Source organism: Brassica rapa, chromosome A04 (genome assembly GCF_000309985.2).
Source record: "Brassica rapa cultivar Chiifu-401-42 chromosome A04, CAAS_Brap_v3.01, whole genome shotgun sequence".
In the NCBI taxonomy this organism is placed as follows: domain Eukaryota; kingdom Viridiplantae; phylum Streptophyta; class Magnoliopsida; order Brassicales; family Brassicaceae; genus Brassica; species Brassica rapa.
Window position 1 is genome coordinate 4064118 of NC_024798.2, and position 20478 is coordinate 4084595.

The following is a 20478-nucleotide window of genomic DNA, read 5'->3' on the forward strand; positions in this document are numbered from 1 at the left end:
TTGTTCCCGAAAAGGTCACCAATCAGACCCTAGAACTTCCGATAAGTTTGCCTTTTACAATCTATAAGAAAATGTATTTTCTATTAATCGAATCACAAGCCTGGTGGAGAAGCCTTTTAAATCTTGATCATTGTTTCCGCATATATTTTATTAAATTAGCATAGTAAATTTCATAGCTTTAATATATGTAGTATACAATTGGTGTTTCTAAGACAAAATGCCAATGAAAATATATTATTTTTAATAATTAATTAGGTGACCGGTCCGCACCCTGTGCGGGCATAAAAACATGACCGGCCCGCACCCTGTGTTCTCTCTCGGTCCGCACCTCACGAGAGGAAACACAGTAACGTCAGTATGAAGAGGCAGATATTGTATGTATGTATAATTGCAACGTCACAAAATATTTTGTGTGTTTACGAAGATACTTTCATTCAAAAAATGGAATAAAGAGTGTATAGTTTTAGAAGTAACAGATTTTATATTACCATTAATTAAAATTATATTGTATATGTGTCGTAATTCTTTATTTTAGGTGAATAATATTATTTTTCCATAAATAATAAACAAACATTTTTGTAGACATACTAAAAGAAAATATAATAAAAATCGAAATATTATCCATAAATAATATAAATTATGAAGTACATTTCTCGATACAGAAAACAAATTCAATTACAAACCTACAAAAAATTATATCTACCAAGCTCTTCTGCCTGCATGCAGATGAAGAAAACATCAATAAGTTAAACAATTCTTCCATATTTGGAAAACATATATATATATATATATATATGTATATATATATATATATATATATATATATGTTTATATATATATATAACAATGACAAATTAAATGGTAGAGTATGTACACACCTGTTTTCTACCAGCATAAGTTAGAACTAGGCCTGGGCGTTTTTAACTCAACCCGAAGTACCGACCTTAACCCGAACCAGAAAAACCGAAACCGATTCCGAACTGTTTTACCAAAATATCCGAATGGGACTTATGAGCTTACTACTTTGGACTTTGGTTATAACCCGAACCGAACCGAAATCCGAATTAGGATCCGAAATTAGTTAAATATGTTAATGTTTTTATATATATTAAGGTGATTTAGATATTTTAGAGATTCAAAATATTTTTGTAGTTTGTTTAATTTGTTATTTTGAATACTTTTTAGTTAATTTAGATAGTTTAACTAATTAATTAGATTTGTAGATAATTTATATATGTTGGAAATTTTTGGTCAATTTTTGAGGTTTTTAAAAATACATTTTTGTACGATTTTAAACATTGGTTAAATCCGATCCGAACCGAACCCGGAAGGAACCGAACCGAACCCGATCCGATAATTAGTAAAAACCGAATGGTATGTATGAGCATAACACCGAAAATCCGAAAATCCGAATCATCCGGACCGAAACCGAACGGTCCACCGAACGCCCATGCCTAGTTAGAGCACCGCCGTATCTAAGAATCATAAGGGCCTCTACAGGTCTTTCTTCTTCGCCTTCACTATCCCACTTCAGCGGCTTCAGTTGAACCTTCTTGTATATCCCTGAGAAATTTCCTCCCTGCGCCATTCCAAAAGGTTCTCTGCTGTGAGAAAATGACCTATGAATTAAATAAAAAATGTATAATGCTAGCTTACTTATAAAATAGTATATTCAACAAAAAAAATGATATAAGATAGTATTACTAAATGATACTATTTAATACTTTCCCCGGACTATATTCAACAAAAAAAGAGAAAGTACTAAAGAACTTCTTCAAGAACTGTTTTAACTTGGCGAAGCTTCTCAGCATGTTCAATGTCTTCTGGATCACTATCACTCTCACGACCTGGTCTACATATAAAAAAAAAGACCATATTGTCGTTACCAGTATTCAACACATGGAAAAAATAGACCAGACATGCTTTTTGGAGACAAAACACAAAGAGTTGAGTTCAAGGTTCTAAAGATGAGGAGCCTTTGCGTCTAAACATATTTTTCTTAACACACAAGCAGGATCGTCGTAATACCTTAATAATATGAGAGGAGAGATTTGTGAATAATACTTTGAAAAGAGAATGTTTGTATTTTAAGACTTTGGGTGTCTCCTATATATATACAGTCGATTTATTTCTCATATTAATGACACACAATATTTTGCACAATAAATAATGAAATCGTTTAAAGAAAGATATTAATGTGTATTTTCAAAAAATGATTTGCATATTATATGATTTTAACTTGCGCAAGTAATCCATATTAAAAAGGTAAGTTATTAAAAACAAACAACCTAATTAGAAACATTAAAATATTTTGTAAGCAATGTAATAAATATGATATCAACATGCGCAAGTTTACCATTTGAATAATAAGAAATTTTTTTAATATTTGTCTTAATTCTAAATCTTGCCAAAGGGTAAACTAAATCGATAAAATTTTATGATTTCAACTTGCACAAGTAATCCATATTGTGAATAAGTGATTTGCATATTTAATGATTTCAACTTGCGAAAGTAATCCATATTAGAAAGGTAAGTTATTAAAAACAAATTTTGTCAATAAGTTATTTGCATATTTAATGATTTCAACTTGCGCAAGTAATTCATATTCGAAAGGTAAGTTATTAAAAACAAACAACCTAATTAGTAGGGGTGGGCATTTTACCCGATATCCAAAGTGGCACCCGAACCCGATCCGAAAACCCCGAACTGAAATCCGAATCGAAGTAGCAAAATACCCGAACGGGTATTGAATAAGGAGAGATTGGATACCCGAACCTGAACGGATAATACCCGAACCCGAATGGATATCCGAAGATAACCGAACATATGTATAATTAACCTTATATTTCTAGTTTACATCTCTCATTTTTTATAAAATATTTATATTGATACTACACATACTTTATGTTCATATAATATACATACAATTACGGAAAAAAAAAGATTTGCTACTCACTTAAAATGCATGTCAAGTTTTTTATTTCAAAAATTAACAAAAAGTTACATCCAAAATTAAAAAAAAAACTAAATAAATGTCTTTTTAGTTTTAAAATATTATGTCCAAATCTATTAACCATTCAATCTATTAAAAAAAAAAATTAGTTAACTGAAAGTTATATTTTTAAATATAAGAAACTTGAGAAATGAAAATTTTAAATTTTTTTTCAAAATCTAAATATCCGAACCCGATCCGAAATAACCGAATCCGAACTAAAAATACCCGAACCCGACCCAAAGTACAGAAATATCCGAATGGGTTCTACACCTCTATACCGAAATACCCGAAAATCCGAAATACCCAACCCGAACCCGAACAGGTACCCAAAGCTAAACTAAATCGATAATTATTATTCCCTAGCTATATATGGGCTTAACGAAATCGACAATAGTTTTGGGCTTGTCTACATAAGCGATTGATTAAAATAAATAAAAAATAAAATTCAAAAAATTCGACCAATAGAATTATAACAATTTTTCTGAGAAGCTCTATATAAAGTGACTTCTCTTTTAACATATAGAGAGATTTAAATATTTATTATTGTAGTTTGGAGTCTCTGCACTTTGGATACAAATCGCTAGGATATCCGGTATATCCGTATATATGATTTTACTTTGCATGTGCGTAAATAATATACATCCAACCTTTTACATTGTCCCTACCTAAATAAAGAAATATATAGATTTCATTCATGCTCGGATTCTTGTTGATTACATCGGGTAGTCAAACTTTAAAAGTTAAATATATTTAATTATTCTATATATTTTTAACGTCTGGTTAATTATACTATTACGATAAAAAATATTATATAAACGATTCTACATTTGATAATTTTGTCACCTTGTGAGAATACATGCATGACTGCGACACTCCAAACTGTCCAATGAGATTCGTGTTCGATAATATGTATAATTTGTATCATACTAAAGATTTTTTATAATTTTTTTCCTTATAATCTGTATAATTTGCATTTCTGGATTTTGAATCCCAAACTTTCATGTATACAAATATTAACGAACTTTTAGTTAAAATCGCACTGAAATAAATGGGCTTCCACATTATTTTCTATTTTAAAGCACACATTCAAACTTTTATCTATTACTGTATTTAATTATTTAATCAAATAAACTAGAGAAATATAAGTATTTAATTGCTTCATACTCTGATCTTAGTGATTTTTTGTTGTAGTAAAGTTTCTTATTATTTAGGCCAAGTCCAACCGGACCGTATAATGCCAAAATAGTGCAACATTTGATGATTTCTCTCTCCAAACACACAGTAAAAGAAACGTTATTTTGATGTGATTTCTTTCTTTGCTAAAATTCACATTATGTTTGGTGTTACACTGTATTAATAGCAAAACTCTTTTTTCAAAACTATTTACTTCAATATTGGTTGACCATAAAAAAATATTATTTAATTATATTGACTATATTTCACTTATACTATTTATTTGTAATTAGATCTGATATTTCAATAAAAACAAATATACAATATTTCTTTTGTTAGCTTTAACATTTATTTAATATAAAATATTAATTTATATGAAAAGAAATAAAAAAACTAGTTTAAAAATACATAACAAGGTTAAATTCAAAACAAAGGAAATTTAAATTACAAAATTAAAAGTCTGAATGTTATCATTATTAAATTTAGTATAATGTAATTTATCTTTTGTTATGTGTTTTTAATTGTTTAATGTAAGAGTTTATTTTAATAATAATATTTTAATATAATTTTTACACATAATATATTTATATTTGAATTAGAAATATTTTGAAAACCTGAATTAGAACTATCATTTTAATTATAATTTTAATATTACTTAATATCTTTTAGTCATGAGATAATAAATATTTTACTAAACTATTAAAAACTAAGAGAATCTTATTTAATAACATAATACTTTTTCAACTAAAAAAAATATTTTTTCAACTAAAAAAATATTCTTTTTAGTGTAATGTTAGTGTTGTGGTTGGAGAGCAAAAACAATTAATGCTAAAAGTACATTAAAATAGTGCAACTTTGACACTAAAATAGTATCATAAATTGGAGTGTAACTTAATATTAGTATCATGGGTTTGAGTGTAACTTAACATTAAATTTAATATTCCATCTGTTCCATAATATAAGATGTTTTGGAGAAAATTGATGTTTCAAAATATAAGATATTTTGATATTTTTAAGGTACTTTAACTTTATTGGAAATTGATTGACCATTAATATTTTACTGTATTATTTATGATTGATTAATTTATTTTAAATTTATGCTGTTAATGATATTATTTTTAAAAAAAGTTAAGTTTCTTAATTCTTGTATTTTATGCAAAACATCTTATATTATGGAACGAAGAAATTATTAAAATAGTGTAACTTAACTAGGAATGTCAAACAGGTTGATCCGTCTCGTCCCGTACCGTACCGCAGCGGACTCGTCTTCGAGCGGGTCACGGCGGGACAGGCCCGCACGGGCTGCGGTCCTCAAAATGGCTGACCAAACCCGTACCGCAAAACATGTAGGCCTTTGCGGATCGGCCCGCGGGACATGGAATTACAAACGGACATATGGTTCCTGAACGCTTGAAGACATGATTCAGGACGCTTTATCAATTTCATGACGCATCAGTAAGTGAGTTTAGTCAAGGATTGAACTGGATAAGAAAATACACTTATTAGTTGAAGATTTTAGTTGGATCAAAACACTAGTTTATTTACTTTTGTTAGACTCCAAATATTTTAAAAATAAACAATACTTTAGTTGCTGAATCCAAATATTATAACTCATAACTTCATAACAAATGCTTTAGTTTTCTGAATCCAAAATTAAATAAAACCAACGCCAAATCAAATATGTTAATCCCAAAAATAAATAAAAAGAAAACACTAATCACACTTCTTGTTGCTTCATCTTTATCACCAACAAACGATAAAAAGATGAAAATTTCTTCTCTTCACCATCAACTTCATCTTCTGCAAATAAGAATAATAGAAGTCAGTTAAAGATAATGTGAACAAATACATATAGGCAAAACTATGAAGAACCCATGGCGGGAACTAGATCTTCTTCTTCGGTGGAAAGTGAGTTTTCAAACTTCTTATGATGACTCGAAGAAGCTCCATCGGTGTAGATCGAAGACTCTCTCTCTCTCTCTCTCTCTCTCTCTCTCTCTCTCTCTCTCTCTCTCTCTCTCTCTCTCTCTCTCTCTCTCTCTCTCTCTCTCTCTATCTCTCAATGTTTTAGGCGAAAGCAGAAATGGAGACTTAGGATTGCGGATCTTCAAAATCCCGCGGGTTAAGCCCATCCCGCTTTCGATCCGTCCCCTTTTTGACCCGTTCCGCTTTAAACCCGTCCCGCGAGGCCCGCAATTTTACGGGCTTACCAAATGGAGACCCAATCCCGCCCCGCAGCAAGCCTTTACGGGTCAGGCCCGCGGTTCAGGTCTTTGATTGCCATCCCTAAACTTAACCCTAAAGGTCTCGATTCTTAATGCGTACTTAGAGCATCTCCAATGTATTACTCCATTTTTTACTCCAAAATGGTGCAACACCAAAATAGAGTAAGGTTTTACTCCAATGTATTACTCCATTTTCTACTCCAAAAATAACATTTCTTAAAGATTTCATTTTTATTTTATTAATAATTGCAAATAAAATCTTATACTTATAAAAATTTACCAATTAACCCCAACTATTTTATGTTTACGATAAATAATTAAAATATAAATTATTTGAATTAAATATTTATTATTAAAACGTACAAGAAATCATTAAAAAGACAACATACATGTGGGTTCAACAATGAGCATTAGAATATTTTTCCCACAAATGATCAACTAATGCATTTCGTAATGAAAATGAGCTTCTTTATCTTTGATATTCCTAAATCGAGCAAGAAAATTTTGAAATCAGACATTTTCATCTTCTGCAATTTCGATACTCGGATGTGGAGCTTCTCTTCCAAGTTCAATTGGTGCATCGAGTTCACGCTCATTCATACAAGATCCAAATGTTCGTGCGTATATTCAAACTCAACAAATACAAATAATATCAAAGCGAAATGTTGAATCACAAGATCAACAAGCTCTTTCTTAGACTTTTCCGTTTGGGCAATATTTCACCGACCTTAGCGGATCCGGAACGGATTTTCTAGATTATTAAATTACTTATTTTATGTTATTTTTATTTTTATTATTTATTTTTTCTGTTATTTTCATTATTTATTTAAAATTATTAAATAATCCTTTGTGGAATATACTATTTTCATGTTAATGTATCATTTTAAATATTATTTAAGTAAGAAATAAAAATATTAAAGATTAAAATGACCATTTTATAAATAAAAAAAGTTGAACTCCAAAATGGAGTAATGGGTAAGATTACTTCATAAATGGAGTAACCCTAGCCATTACTCTATTTTGGAGTTGAAAATGGAATGGGGTTAGAGAAGATTTTACTCCATAATGATGTTTAGAGTTGAAAATGGAATAGGGTTGGAGATGCCCTTAGTAAAGTAAGACGGTGTTGCTGATCACAGGTGTATGGGTAATTATATCGCATTTGGAAATATTTAATCTTTTAAGTGTCGACTTGTTTTCTGTTGGAAAAGTCTGGGCAGGGTCGATAGTGTCGTCACCTAGAACTAGAAGCCAAACACAATGCCTAATATTCGATCATAGGCTATTAATGTGTATTTGACCTACGCTTCCTTGTGTCGTAGAGAGTCTAGAGACTCCAATTCCTCTCCTCGTTTTTACAATTAATCTGAACTTTTTTTCTAAAGGACTATATCTCGGAATTCTCATACACCAAGTGATTAGAGACTGAGTTAGAGTGCTGGAGGATATGTGTCGATGGGTCGATGTCAGGATTGCCTTTCGAGTTAGCTATTGTGAACGCTTTAAATGTAAACAATAGCCGACTTTATACGTAATTTGAAGATTTTAGATCTACTTCTCCTGAATTCCCAAAAAAAAGATCTACTTCGCCTAACCAAAAAAGAACTCTTATCTATACTATTACTAAGTAAAGAAAAATATACTGAGAGATTAAAGATGTTTTAAGGTGAGTTTTTTTTGGTATATAAAATGGATATAATTTTAACCAAATAATGATAAAATTAAATATTTTAGAAAAGTGAATTATAAGAAAAAAAAGAGAGGATATTGTTAGAGGATGGAATAAGATTAGGGAGTTAGATGTGAAAGACTGGCAAGCTGAACAAGTTGTTTTTTTTTTGAACATCAGCTGAACAAGTAACTAATCACATTATAATTTTTCACAAAGGTTTGGTTTTTTTTTTTTTTTTTTTTTTTTTGACGTCGAAAGGCTATTCTATTACTCAAACTTGTGGTGGTCTAGGTAACCAGACCGGAATAGAACAACCAATAAAAAATAACTCCCTATGGAAAGATCTTGCAGTCTTAGCTAAAAAGTCTGAGATCTGGTTTCGCGTTCGTGGAACATGCATGATGCTGAAGTCCGGGAAGCATATCTGTAACGTCTATATCCTCTCCAACTCCGTCGCAAAACTTGGCCACGCCTGAGGGTCCTTTATCATTGCAATCAACTCCTTACAATCCGTTCCAAAGCTCTGACATGTTGAGTGTTGAAGCATATTCTCCATCGCCCATCGCAGTGCTTCTACTTCCGAATGCAAGGCTGATTCGCACAAAGGTTTGGTTCACTTCCACTCTTAAAACTAATTTAATAGCTTGATTATTTTAGTAGACCGACATTATATTTATATTCCTTATTTTTCTTTATATATTAGATACTTGGGGATGCATCTAAATCCTTTAATTGTTATCAATAAACCACGCTAGCTTTTTTGAGTGTTAAAAAATTATAGATGATTTTGTCCTATTTTTAATGGAAAATGACGTTTGACAATAATAAGCAAGGACAAGTTCTGTGAACATGGACAAGACATAAATCAAAATTTAATAAAAGTAATGGGGGAAATATTAGAATTATAGTCAAAACTCAAATTCAGAAAAGACTATATATAAATATAGATATATAATTGTTTTTCCTTGTTTTTAATAGTTAGTTATTTGTTTTGATTTTTTTTTGTCAAGCTATTTATATATTTATATCAAAGCCAACTTATCACATAGGTTTGATTGTTACATCTAGCTTTTTGGCTAATTCATCTACCAACACCAGACTACTTCTAGGTACATAAGAAAAGGTAAACACATTTGCCTTTGAAGTTTCTACAATGTCATGTATCATAGAGAAACTCTCTGTGTTACGGACATTGACGATAGTTGCTGCAGTGGTATACTGAGCCAACTCATCCTCATCCATAAGAGATTTACAATCCCCTTTAAAAATGGAAATTTGTGAAGGCGAGTGCTCGCATTTGTCGTACTGCCATGCGTAATTAATGCTTCAGTCTCTGCCTCTGGTGGAGTGTTTGTTTGGCGTATAGATGAGGATCCTCGAAGATGTTGATTGCCTTGTGTGCTGTGTAAGGACCAACCAACACCTGCAACCTCCTTATCATAAATATCATTCTTCCAAGAGGCATCAAAGTAGCAATAATATTGAGTACCTATTGATTTATACGTCCAAAAATATTATTATCACATAACCATTATACTAGTTTTTCCGAACAACGACTATATAGCACATAGGTCAAGGAATCTGCTTTATTTGTTTTTCTTGTCTTTGGTTAACGTTTTTTGATATCTTCTACGCCTGGAAACTTTTGCCATAATTAAATATTACAAGTTAGTGAGTTACCATTTAGGACACTGTATTCACTTTTTTGACAGTTTAAGACACTTGTTGCTGGAGGGATACTTTTTCTCTTACTTATGCTGATTTCAGACTAAATTACCCCTGGTCGAAGTGAGACAAGAAACAAGTTGGTGTTAGTGAGGACCACTTATATTGTCTTGTTAGTGAGAACGTTTGTTTCTCGTCAGAAAACATAAAAAATAACTTAGTTAGATATTATTATTTTATGTCATTACTTTTCATCTTCTTGTTTTATATTAGTTTTTTTCAAAAATTTTGATATATTAAAAAAATTTAATTGTTACAATAAATTTTAGATTTTTTTCCTCTATATTTTAAGATCCATTATCATATATATATTTTATATATTTAACATTTATACAAAATAAATATGTGGACATGGATGAAAAAGTGTGAAAGAATAAAATATGAAAGAGATGTAGATTCACAACGTTAAATGTTTAGTGCTTTGTAAATTTATCACAGACAGCCGAGTTAGCACCTATAATAAGCAAAAAAATGAGCTCATGATAAATACTAATGTCGTGGATATGGACGGAAAACTACGAACATTGACAAAAAAATTATATCTTTTAACATCCATTTTCAATTTTACATATATTAACATTTACACAAAATGTTTAGACATTGACATAATAAATATGTATGAAAAATGTGGACATGGCTAAGAAGACATATTTCTTAAAATGTGGACATGGACTAAATCTGTGGACAAAAATTCGTGGACAAAATCTGTATAGGGTAAAAGATCATTTATTCCTTCAAAGCTACACTGAATTCAATCAAGACGCAAGGTAATAGAGAGACTCGTTGACGGGAGAACCCTAAAACCAGACAATCTGACAGATCTCGGTGGAGGCTTCTCGGGAGTTCCCAAATAAACATGGAATTGGGTATCGTTTTGTGCTTTCGGTGAAATTAGGGTTGAACTGGGAAAGTGAATTTGAGTTGGGAGAGAAAACCAAAGAAAATTGGAGAAATTGCAGAGATGGGGATTGCAGAATCAAACAAGCGGCATGCCCTCTTCCTTCTCCGATCTTCTCCGATAATTGAAGGTATGGAAGCGTCGTGAGATTAAGGTTAGGAAAAGGATAATTGATGGAAAAGAGAAAGTAGATCTGAGAATCATAGTGGGAGAGAGAAAAATAGATGGACTTAGAAATTTAGAAATTTTTATTATTTTATGACAAAATAGAGTAATTAGAAGAGGGTGTAGTTGAGGGGTAGGTAAGGCATTGCACATGGACAATGTGTGCCTCCAGCCACAAGTGTCTTAATGTGTCATTCCAAAGACATAATGTGTTTTGGAGTGTAAAAAATTCTTCTTTATTGATACTTTATTGACTTGGGAGTACTACTTACGAACAAGAATCTTAACTTTTCTCATGCAGCTTAAGCTGTACTACTTTTTTTGCCAAAGCTTAAGCTGTACTATTACTACCTATACTCTAAACATTGGTTTTTGTCAACATTCAACAACGTTTTTCTAAAACATGTTCACTCATGTACTTAATCAAATGCAAACTGCTAATCGGAGATATGTCGGATCGTAAACCCTTATTACGAATATTTTGACGAAATTAATATATAATCTCTCCATATTTAAAAATTGATATTTTAGATATTTGGTGTATTTAAAGATTGATGTTTTAACTTTAAATTATTGCATTTTATTTTAAAATTAAAACATAAATTTAAATATAAAATATAAGTGGTTAATCTTTATTGAGAAACATATAAAGTTTAAACTAATTAAAAGTCAAACATAATAATTTTTAATATATATGTGTAAACGACCTTAAAATCATTCTTTGAAATACTACATCCCCTATATATTAATTGAGAAGCATTTGAAAAATTAGAACCTTAATTTTGTATTAATTAAAAAAAACCCCAAATCCTAGGTGGCACTATAAATGCCTTCTAAATTCCATTTCAAAGAATTCTAGAGCATCTAATATAAAGTATAGTTTAATCTATTGGTGTCACATTATTCCATAATTATATAACACTAGAGAACATTATACTAACCTAAAATATAGGAAGTGTGTATTATTTCCTTAAATAAAAGCTACAGAATTACCTAATATGATTTACATATATATGACAATTAATGATTATGAATAATAAAGATTTGATAACAATTTTTGCATCCTTCTTCATTTTTGTTTAAATTTATATTATTAAAAAAATTAAACAATCACATTAGCCATATAATAAAAAAATTAGATTTTTTCTTATATGTTATATTTTGAATTTTTTAAAATGACTTTAAATTACAAAAATGAAGAAACCTTATATGTTATATATTTTTTTAAAACGACTTTAAAATACACAAATGAAGACACCTTATATGTTATATTTTTCTTATATGTTAGAATTTTCTTATATGTAATATTTTGAATTTTTTTAAAACGACTTTAAATTACAAAAATGTAAGTTTTCCTTAAGTATACGACTAAAAACATTAAAATGACATGTATCAGTTTGATGGTTGATTTGAAAGCTTTCAAAATCATATGTAAGATAAAAGTCAAAATAATTCAACTGTGAAAACAATAGTGTTCACTTTTTCAAGAATGTGTTCGAGAAAAAAATAAGGTTTTTATGTCATAATTTATTTAGTGTCCACTAGAGAACATTATATTAACCTAAAATATAAGAAGTGTGTATTCTTTCCATAAATAAAAACTACGAAATTACCGAATATGATTTACATATATAAGGCAGTTAATGATTATGACTAATAAAATTTTGATAACAATTTTTGCATCCTTCTTCATTTTGTTTAATTTTATAGTATTAAAAAAAAATAAACAATCACATTAACCATATAATAAAAATAGACTTTTTCTTATATGTTATATTTTGAATTTTTTAAAATGATTTTAAATTACAAAAATGAGGAAACCTTATATGTTATATATATTTTTTAAACGACTTTAAAATACAAAAATGAGGACATCTTATATGTTATATTTTTCTTATATTTATATTTTTTCTTATATGTTATATTTTGAATTTTTTAAAACGACTTTAAATTACAAAAATTTAAGTTTTCCTTAAGTATACGACTAAAAACATTAAAATGACATGTATCAATTCGATGGTTAATTTGAAAGCTTTCAAAACTATATGAAATATAAAAGTCAAAATAATTCACTTTTTTCAAGAATGTGTTCGATGAAAAAAATAAGGTTTTTATGTCATAATTTGTTTAATGTCCAATCTGATCAACCCATGATGTATTAATTATAGTTTTGTTCCATTATTTTTAATACAAATTGATCCGATCCATCGGAAATAAATTATATAATAACAACAAAAAAATATTTTATATATATAAATAAAATGATCAAATATATAAAAGAAACTATCGATAATATATACAAATAAACTCACCCTGCGCAAGGCGCAGGTCTTATTCTAGTGGAGTATTAAAAGAGGGAGTATTAGAGATTTGCATTTTTCATGAAAGGAAGTTTATTGAATCAAAGATTTGAGATAATTCAAGATTTGAGTAAATCTAGGAAAATTCGAGATTTGAATAACTTTGAATAAAATGTTGTTACAAGTTTTAAGGTTTTTTGAAGAAATTTCAGTTTCTTAAAAAACTTTGATATTTTAAATATTCATTAAAAATAATATATTTTTTTAAAATAGTATAATTCAATATTTTTGTTTTGAATTTTTTAAAAAATCAAATTTTAAATATTTTTTTTTTCATTTTTTCATTTCAAACAATTTGATTTCTTCTTAAAAAATGTGTAGAAATTGTTTAAAAAAAAATAATCAAATACCATTATAGAAAGTGGTATTTTGACTCATTGTTTTTTTTACTATACAGTATCATCCAAACCCCGATAAATCTCATTTGATATATTTCGTTGACTGTCAAAAAAACAATCATAAACGTAACGATTGTGTGTGAAGACTGTAGGCTATGCATGTATGTGATCTATCATTATATATGGATACATCAACGTGTAAAAACCCCATATATCAAGAGAGATTGTATATGGAAAAAAATTTGAGGTAAAAAGCTAGATTATTTTGCTTTTAATTTTAAACTAGAGCATGATCCTCCTGCCCGTGGGGGTTTTGATTTTTACATTTTTTTATAATTTTAATGACATTTTTAAAAATATAAGTTATTTGAATATTTTTAAGTTCATACGAACTTACTCGGATCCTAATTTATAATATCCGAATGAAATCTAATTTTAAAACTAAACGATATCAAAGATTTGAGGAGTGTATTTGGATATCAAAGATTTGAGCCATGTATTTGGATATCAAAGATTTGAACTTAATCGGATCCTAATTTATAATATCCGAATGAAATCTAATTTTAAAACTAAAAAACGATATCAAAGATTTGAGCCATGTATTTGAATATCAAACGATATCAAAAACGATATCATACTTGAATGGGTACTTGGATACCCATGTATAATTGATTCTGCAAATAAATAAAAATTCTTTGTTAGCCAGTTTGAAGTTTTGTCAAGAATGAAGCAATTGCATTACATGCAAAATTATTATGATTAGCCCGTAAAATAATTGCTATGAATTATTATAGTAAATATAATTATGAAGTAGTTAGGAAGAATAGTAAAGAAAAACGTAATAAAACATTTTAAACATTGTAATAAATGATGTTAAATTAATTAAAAAATACAATAAATAAAATGGTTACAATTAGTTTAAAAAAATTTGGTAAGAAACCACTTAAAAATAGGAAAATATTATTTTGTACTTTAGTTTTAATAGAATAATTTTACATTTTTCTCTTAATAGATCAACAGAAACGCATTCATTGTAAATGCTAGACAGTTCTTCTATAGTAAAGCAGTTAATGCAGGAATAGTGAATGCTACTAGTACTGATAAACAAATACATTTGCATTTAAACCATAAGATGGAACACTCGAACCGTAAAGTATAATACGAATGTAAGTTAACGCTTTAACGGTTTGTTTTGTGAGAAAATGGTTCATAGTCATTAAACCTATTTTGAGCAATGTGTCAAATTAATTACCTTGAAAGCGAATGCTGTAAGAATTTCTGTCGTTTATCTAGCTAGTTATATTTTGTGAGCTCAAGAACCAATCCTTAATTAAGACTTACAAAGTTCCAATATTTATATTGTCACAGTTAATACATTATTTTAAAATTTTCGCTGAGCATTGATTTAAGAAAATAAAGGAACATATTACATGTAGTTGAAAATTTTTTCAAGTCTGCCTAACTTAATCTTTTGGAGGAAGACTTCCAGATACAGGACTTCGTTTAGAGGTAAACTAATTAAACGTTGTAATACATCCTTAATTAAAGTAGGAATCGAATTATCAATTGAGGTTTAACCGAAATACATAGTGCAAAGCATATTATATTCTTTTAGTAGGTCACAACGACAATTCTACAATATAAAATTCACATGTTAGAGAACAACGAAATCGATCATATGAATCAACGAGTGAAAACATCTTAAAATAGTAGCAAAATATAAAACAAAAGAATTAATCCAGCTGAAGAAATATATCATCATCCATGCAATTCGTTGTGTAATTAATAGTTTCTTAGATGATGATATATTGATATCTGACAAGGGTTTTTTACCAAAAAAAAAGATATATGACAAGGGTAAAACAAAATGTATGTTTACAAATTACAATCACGATTTTAGATTACGATGAGAAACTAAAAAGAACATCCGAAAAGAATATAGATTAACAAGAGAAGATCAAAGAGGAAGTAAATAAATATCTACCGTGACATTTGAGTCAAAAATGCATGGTGTTCAGTTAGAATAAAAACCATCAAACAATTGCCAATCGATACACTTCTGCTCAGCAAAAGCATACTCGCCACCAAAGATTTTATCCACGTTGATGACTTGAACCAAATTAGCCTTCTTTTTCTTCTTGGAGTCCTTTTATCGTACGTTTTCTTGTTTTCTGTTCTGTTTGGGTCACACAGGGGACAACTAAGTTGTCATGTACGTACATATGCAATCAAAGTTTGGGAATCAACAATTTTATCTTCTGAATTATGTAAATTTACTCACCTAAACAAACTATATACATCATTAAAAAAAAACACTGAACTTGAGAGTCTAATTAATTTGGTTTAATTTTGTTTTGTCGGCAATTTGGTTAAAGTGTTCGCCAATTTGGATAAACTATTCACCAATTTGTTGATTGTATTTGTTTGAGAGTATAATTAATTTGGTTTAATTTTGTTTTGTCGGCAATTTGGTTAAAGTATTCGCCAATTTGGATAAACTATTCACCAATTTGTTGATTGTATTTGTATCAAACAAAATAAAAGCGAGGAGGGTTGCGAGAAAATAGAAAAAAAAAAACAAAAATGGGAAGAGGAGAGAGACAAGTGGCAGCGATTCACGGATGCACAGAACTCAGTAAGTAGAATAGTACCAAACCAAACACGCACCATTCACACCTTCCCCCTGTTCTCTCTTAAAAAAAAAGAAAATTTGAAAAAACTTTATTTAGATTTTATTTTTCTTCTCATTTTAACATTTTGAAGTTTCAAATTATTCTGAAACCTTCTCTCTTTCTCCGGCGTCTTCTTCCTCCTCTGCTCTTCCCAGTAATCGTTTGATTTTTCTTAGTTCCTTTGGATCTCCCTGTAACCCTAGAGAATCACTTGCATTCCCTTTCTTCTTTCTCTGATTTTCCAAAATCTATTCAAAATACACTATCTAAACTCGTCGTGTTTCTTCCTGTGAAATGTTTACCCCCGAGAATTCTCTCTCCAGTGAGTGAAAAAAATGAACATATTTCGACCCCGAGATAAATGGCACACATCTCCTCGCCGCCAAGGTTTACTCTCTCTCTCTCTCTCTCTCTCTCGCTCTCTCTCTCTCTCTCTCTCTCTCTCTCTCTCTCTCTCTCTCTCTCTCTCTCTCTTTTGTTTTTTCGTCTCTGTTTTTGTTATTTGACGACGAGAAAACGCAAGAAACAAAAAAAAAACACGTCGATTAGATTTTTGTTCCACCCATCACAGTACTCGAATTTGTGTAACTAAATTTAGTAGCAAATATTTTTATTTCTTTTTTAAAAAATAGTATAGTAATAAAGCCTCTGAGATTTTGTTTGTTTCCTTCTTCGTCGGGTTGGTCTGAGAATCTCCTCATATCACTGTCCTAATTGGTTACTACTATTTATTTCTATCAATCTGAAAAATAAAGTTAAAGAGCTGAAGGAGGATAAAAACAAAAGCATGCTAATTTGTTTCCTTGTGTAAAAACTACAGTTAAAGGCACTGTGGTAGAGAAGATGAGTCAGATAGCTCTGCTTTTATTATAAAAATAAAAAAAAATAAAGCAAACAAAGGAACCAAAAAAAAAAAAATCTTAAGGGAAAGGTTTGTTGTTGTGTAGTGTCATGATTTTGTTTGTTTGCTTATTTCAATTTTCTTTTCAACATTGTTTGGTTACATGTAATCAGTGTGCTTTTAACCTCATGCCCCACATTTTATGCTACAAGTCACTCTTTTTGTCTCCCAAGTTTTGATTTTTTGTTATTAGTTTCTTCCGTTGTAAAGTTAAAGTTGATTGCTTTATCAAATTGACAACACCAGGCTCAAAAGTCATCTTCTTCTCATTATTGGATTTATCTTTTGTCAGGAAAGAAACATAGTCATAAACTTAAGTCTCCAAGGTCATCTTCTGAGTTTACTTCTCGCCATTGTGAAGCTCCAAGTGATAACAAGGTATGTATGTATACTCTTTTAAGATGTTTAAGCACTTTTTGGTTCCATTTCTTGTTATGAAAAATGACTTCTTGGTGATATTGTAGTTGCAACAAGACTCTGCACATCAAGGCGCTGGATTACCAATGAAGAGTTTGTTAGCACAAGAAATGTCAAAGCAGAAAGAATCTAAAAAGAGATCACCAAGCATTATAGCAAGACTGATGGGTCTTGATGTCTTGCCATCGTCTCAGAGTTCCTCTCATAGGCAACACAAGTCTATGGAGAATCAGGAGAAGCAAGGTAGGAGTGGTGAAGGCAGTTCTTATAAATCTCTAGCAAGGAGCTCAAAGGGTGGTGAGCAAAAGTTTAAAGATGTTTTCGAAGTTTTGGATGCTAAAAAGGCAGAGAGCAATAGAAACTTGTATCACCAAGGGAAGGTGAATGCTGCTAATCTCACCCAGGCAGAGATGGCTTTTATAAGGCAGAAGTTCATGGAAGCTAAGAGGTTATCAACTGACGAGAAACTTCGTCATTCTAAAGAGTTTAACGACGCGCTTGAGGCTCTAGACTCTAACAAAGACCTCCTACTCAAGTTTCTTCAGCAACCAGATTCATTGTTCACTAAACATCTGCATGATCTTCAAACCACACCTCACAAGAAGTCTCCAAACAGCCAGAGACATGTTGATAGTCACAGTCATCGGCATGGTGGTGGTGGTTGTCATAGCCATTCTCATACTAGGCATGCTTCTTATGACACACTTGATTTACAGGCAACCAATATTGTTGTTCTAAAACCTAACCATGGTGAGCCACGTTATGTTAGTAGAGCTTTTGCATCGCCAAGCTCTTCTTCTGATGAGTTCAGAGCAGATCGTAGGCTTCCATGCACCAGCAATCATAGCAGGCAGAAAAGTAATGAAGATATCCGCCTCTCAAGACATAGTTCTAGAGACTCCGGAGAGTTTTCCAAAATAATGTCTAGGCAAAGGAAGGCGAGCCGTGGTAATGGTAGTAGTGTAACGAGCTTTGAGACATCAGGATTCAGAGGATATGCAGGTGATGAAAGCTCATCAGGGAGTGATTCTCCAAGTGAATCAGAGCTAATGCCAGTAACTTCAAGAGCAAGAGCTGCCTTTAACCGTAAGAACTATCATCGGTCTTCGCCTTCCAAGTCATCAACAACATCATCTGTGACCAGGGAAGCCAAGAGGAGACTGTCAGAGAGATGGAAGCTGACACACAAGTATGAGGAAGAGATCGAAATTCGTAGAAGCGGGACATTAGCTGAAATGCTTGCAGCTTCAGATAGGGAGGCAAGGCCAGCAAGTTTTAATGGACTCATTTTCGAAGAGGGGATTAGTAAAAGAGTTGAGTGGACTGAATTGCCAGAACCTGTTGGAATCAGCAGTAGGGATGGTTGGAAAGGATTATCTTCAAGAAGTTTCTCAAAATCCAAAACCATCATGAACCAAGAAAGCACTTATGGTTATACGATAGTGCTTCCTAAGGAGTTGAACTATGGAGATGGATTAGTGAAGGGAAGCTCTTCTCATCGCGGTGAGTCCCAGTCTTACTTGTCAAGCAAATCTTCTAGACCTGGTAGTTATAAATCTCATTCACCATACAATAGTTCACCAGAGGTGAACATGAGCCCAAGTTTAACCAAGTTCCTTTATCAAAAAGAGAAGCTCTCTCCTTCTAAATCACGTTACAGTTTCTCAGTAGACACTGAGGATGATAGTTCGGCTTCTGATGATATGAAGACGGCAATGTCTTCTGAAGCTCCGGATTTGTCAACTGTCACCTCGTTAACTGACCCTGTAAGTGAGCATTCTGTTTCAAGTGCCTATGCTCTAGAGCACTAGCTTACATTTCAGTCGCTAAACAAGAATATACATGCGTTTATGATACATATATTAATGGTTTACTGATGTTCTAGGATATCTCAAGGATGCGAACTGAGGATGTGAATCATTCTTTGGTTCCTGAGCCACAGTCTCGTGAAAGCTCAAAGGAAGGAGATCAACCAAGTCCGGTTTCAGTTCTAGAAGCTTCTTTTGATGATGATGTTTCTTCGAGTTCTGAGTGCTTTGAGAGTGTTAGCGCCGATCTCCAAGGTAGTTAATCAGTGCTTGGTTGGTCCATTGATTCTTCCATGCGTATATGACTTGACGTGTTAATCGCTATCTCTATGTTACAGGACTCAGGAAGCAACTACAGCTCCTAAAACTAGAGTCAGCTGCTTATAATGAAGGTGGCATGCTCGTTTCAAGTGATGAAGATACAGATCATGTGGAGTCTTCAACAATAACTGATGAGAATTTGATCAGAGAGGAGGTTAAAGAAGAAGACTGGAAGTCACAATACTTAGTTGACCTCTTAGCCAACTCTAGGTTCGGTGACTCAGACCACACCACTGTCGTGGAAACACCTGTAGACTCATTCTTGTTTGAGGATCTTGAGAAGAAGTACTCCAGCGTTAAAACCTCCACCCGGTTGGACAGAAAGTTCCTTTTTGATCAGATCAGCAGAGAGCTTATGCAGATATTGAAGCAGTTTTCGGATCCACACCCTTGGGTCAAACCCACAAGGGTCTGCCAGAAATGGGATACAAACATGATACAAGAGAGACTACGCGATTTGGTGACAAGAAAAGACGGTAAGCCAAGCAAAGATGATGTGGAGTTGCAGTGGCTGAGGTTAGAAGATGACGTTGAAATCATAGGTAGAGAGATTGAGGAAATGCTGACAGATGAACTATTAGCAGAGCTTGTAATAGATGCAATCTTCTAGAAAGTTAAATAATATTATCTTTTACATACCTTTGAAGAATAAAAACAGGAAAGCAATGTGTAATAACTGTTCAATCATATGAGGTGATGAATAATGAAGCAAGTGTCCCTGAACAAAAAAACACCAATCATCATCATCTGGAAGTTTTGGGTTCTTTCTAATGAACACTAAGACGCATTGATTTTTCAACAATTTTTG

General features: G+C 31.3%; 1 protein-coding gene and 2 long non-coding RNA genes across 3 annotated transcripts; 2 read left to right on the top strand and 1 right to left on the bottom strand.

Annotated features, from left to right (window-relative positions):
* The first annotated feature begins 52 nt into the window (after window positions 1–52).
* Window positions 53–10486, top strand: LOC117133308. The gene is made up of 2 exons (XR_004457111.1): window positions 53–255; window positions 3521–10486. It is a non-coding gene; the product is annotated as an uncharacterized LOC117133308 (long non-coding RNA).
* A 1540-nt stretch (window positions 10487–12026) lies between these two features.
* Window positions 12027–15752, bottom strand: LOC117133309. The gene is made up of 2 exons (XR_004457112.1): window positions 12927–15752; window positions 12027–12331 (listed from the first exon to the last, which is right to left on the bottom strand). It is a non-coding gene; the product is annotated as an uncharacterized LOC117133309 (long non-coding RNA).
* A 531-nt stretch (window positions 15753–16283) lies between these two features.
* Window positions 16284–20374, top strand: LOC103863400. Its single transcript, XM_009141147.3, has 5 exons — window positions 16284–16610; window positions 17417–17502; window positions 17589–19307; window positions 19427–19604; window positions 19688–20374. Exons 1-5 carry the CDS (start codon window positions 16559–16561, stop codon window positions 20278–20280), a joined length of 2628 nt encoding a protein of 875 aa, XP_009139395.2. The 5' UTR covers window positions 16284–16558; the 3' UTR covers window positions 20281–20374.
* The last annotated feature ends 104 nt before the right edge of the window (window positions 20375–20478 follow it).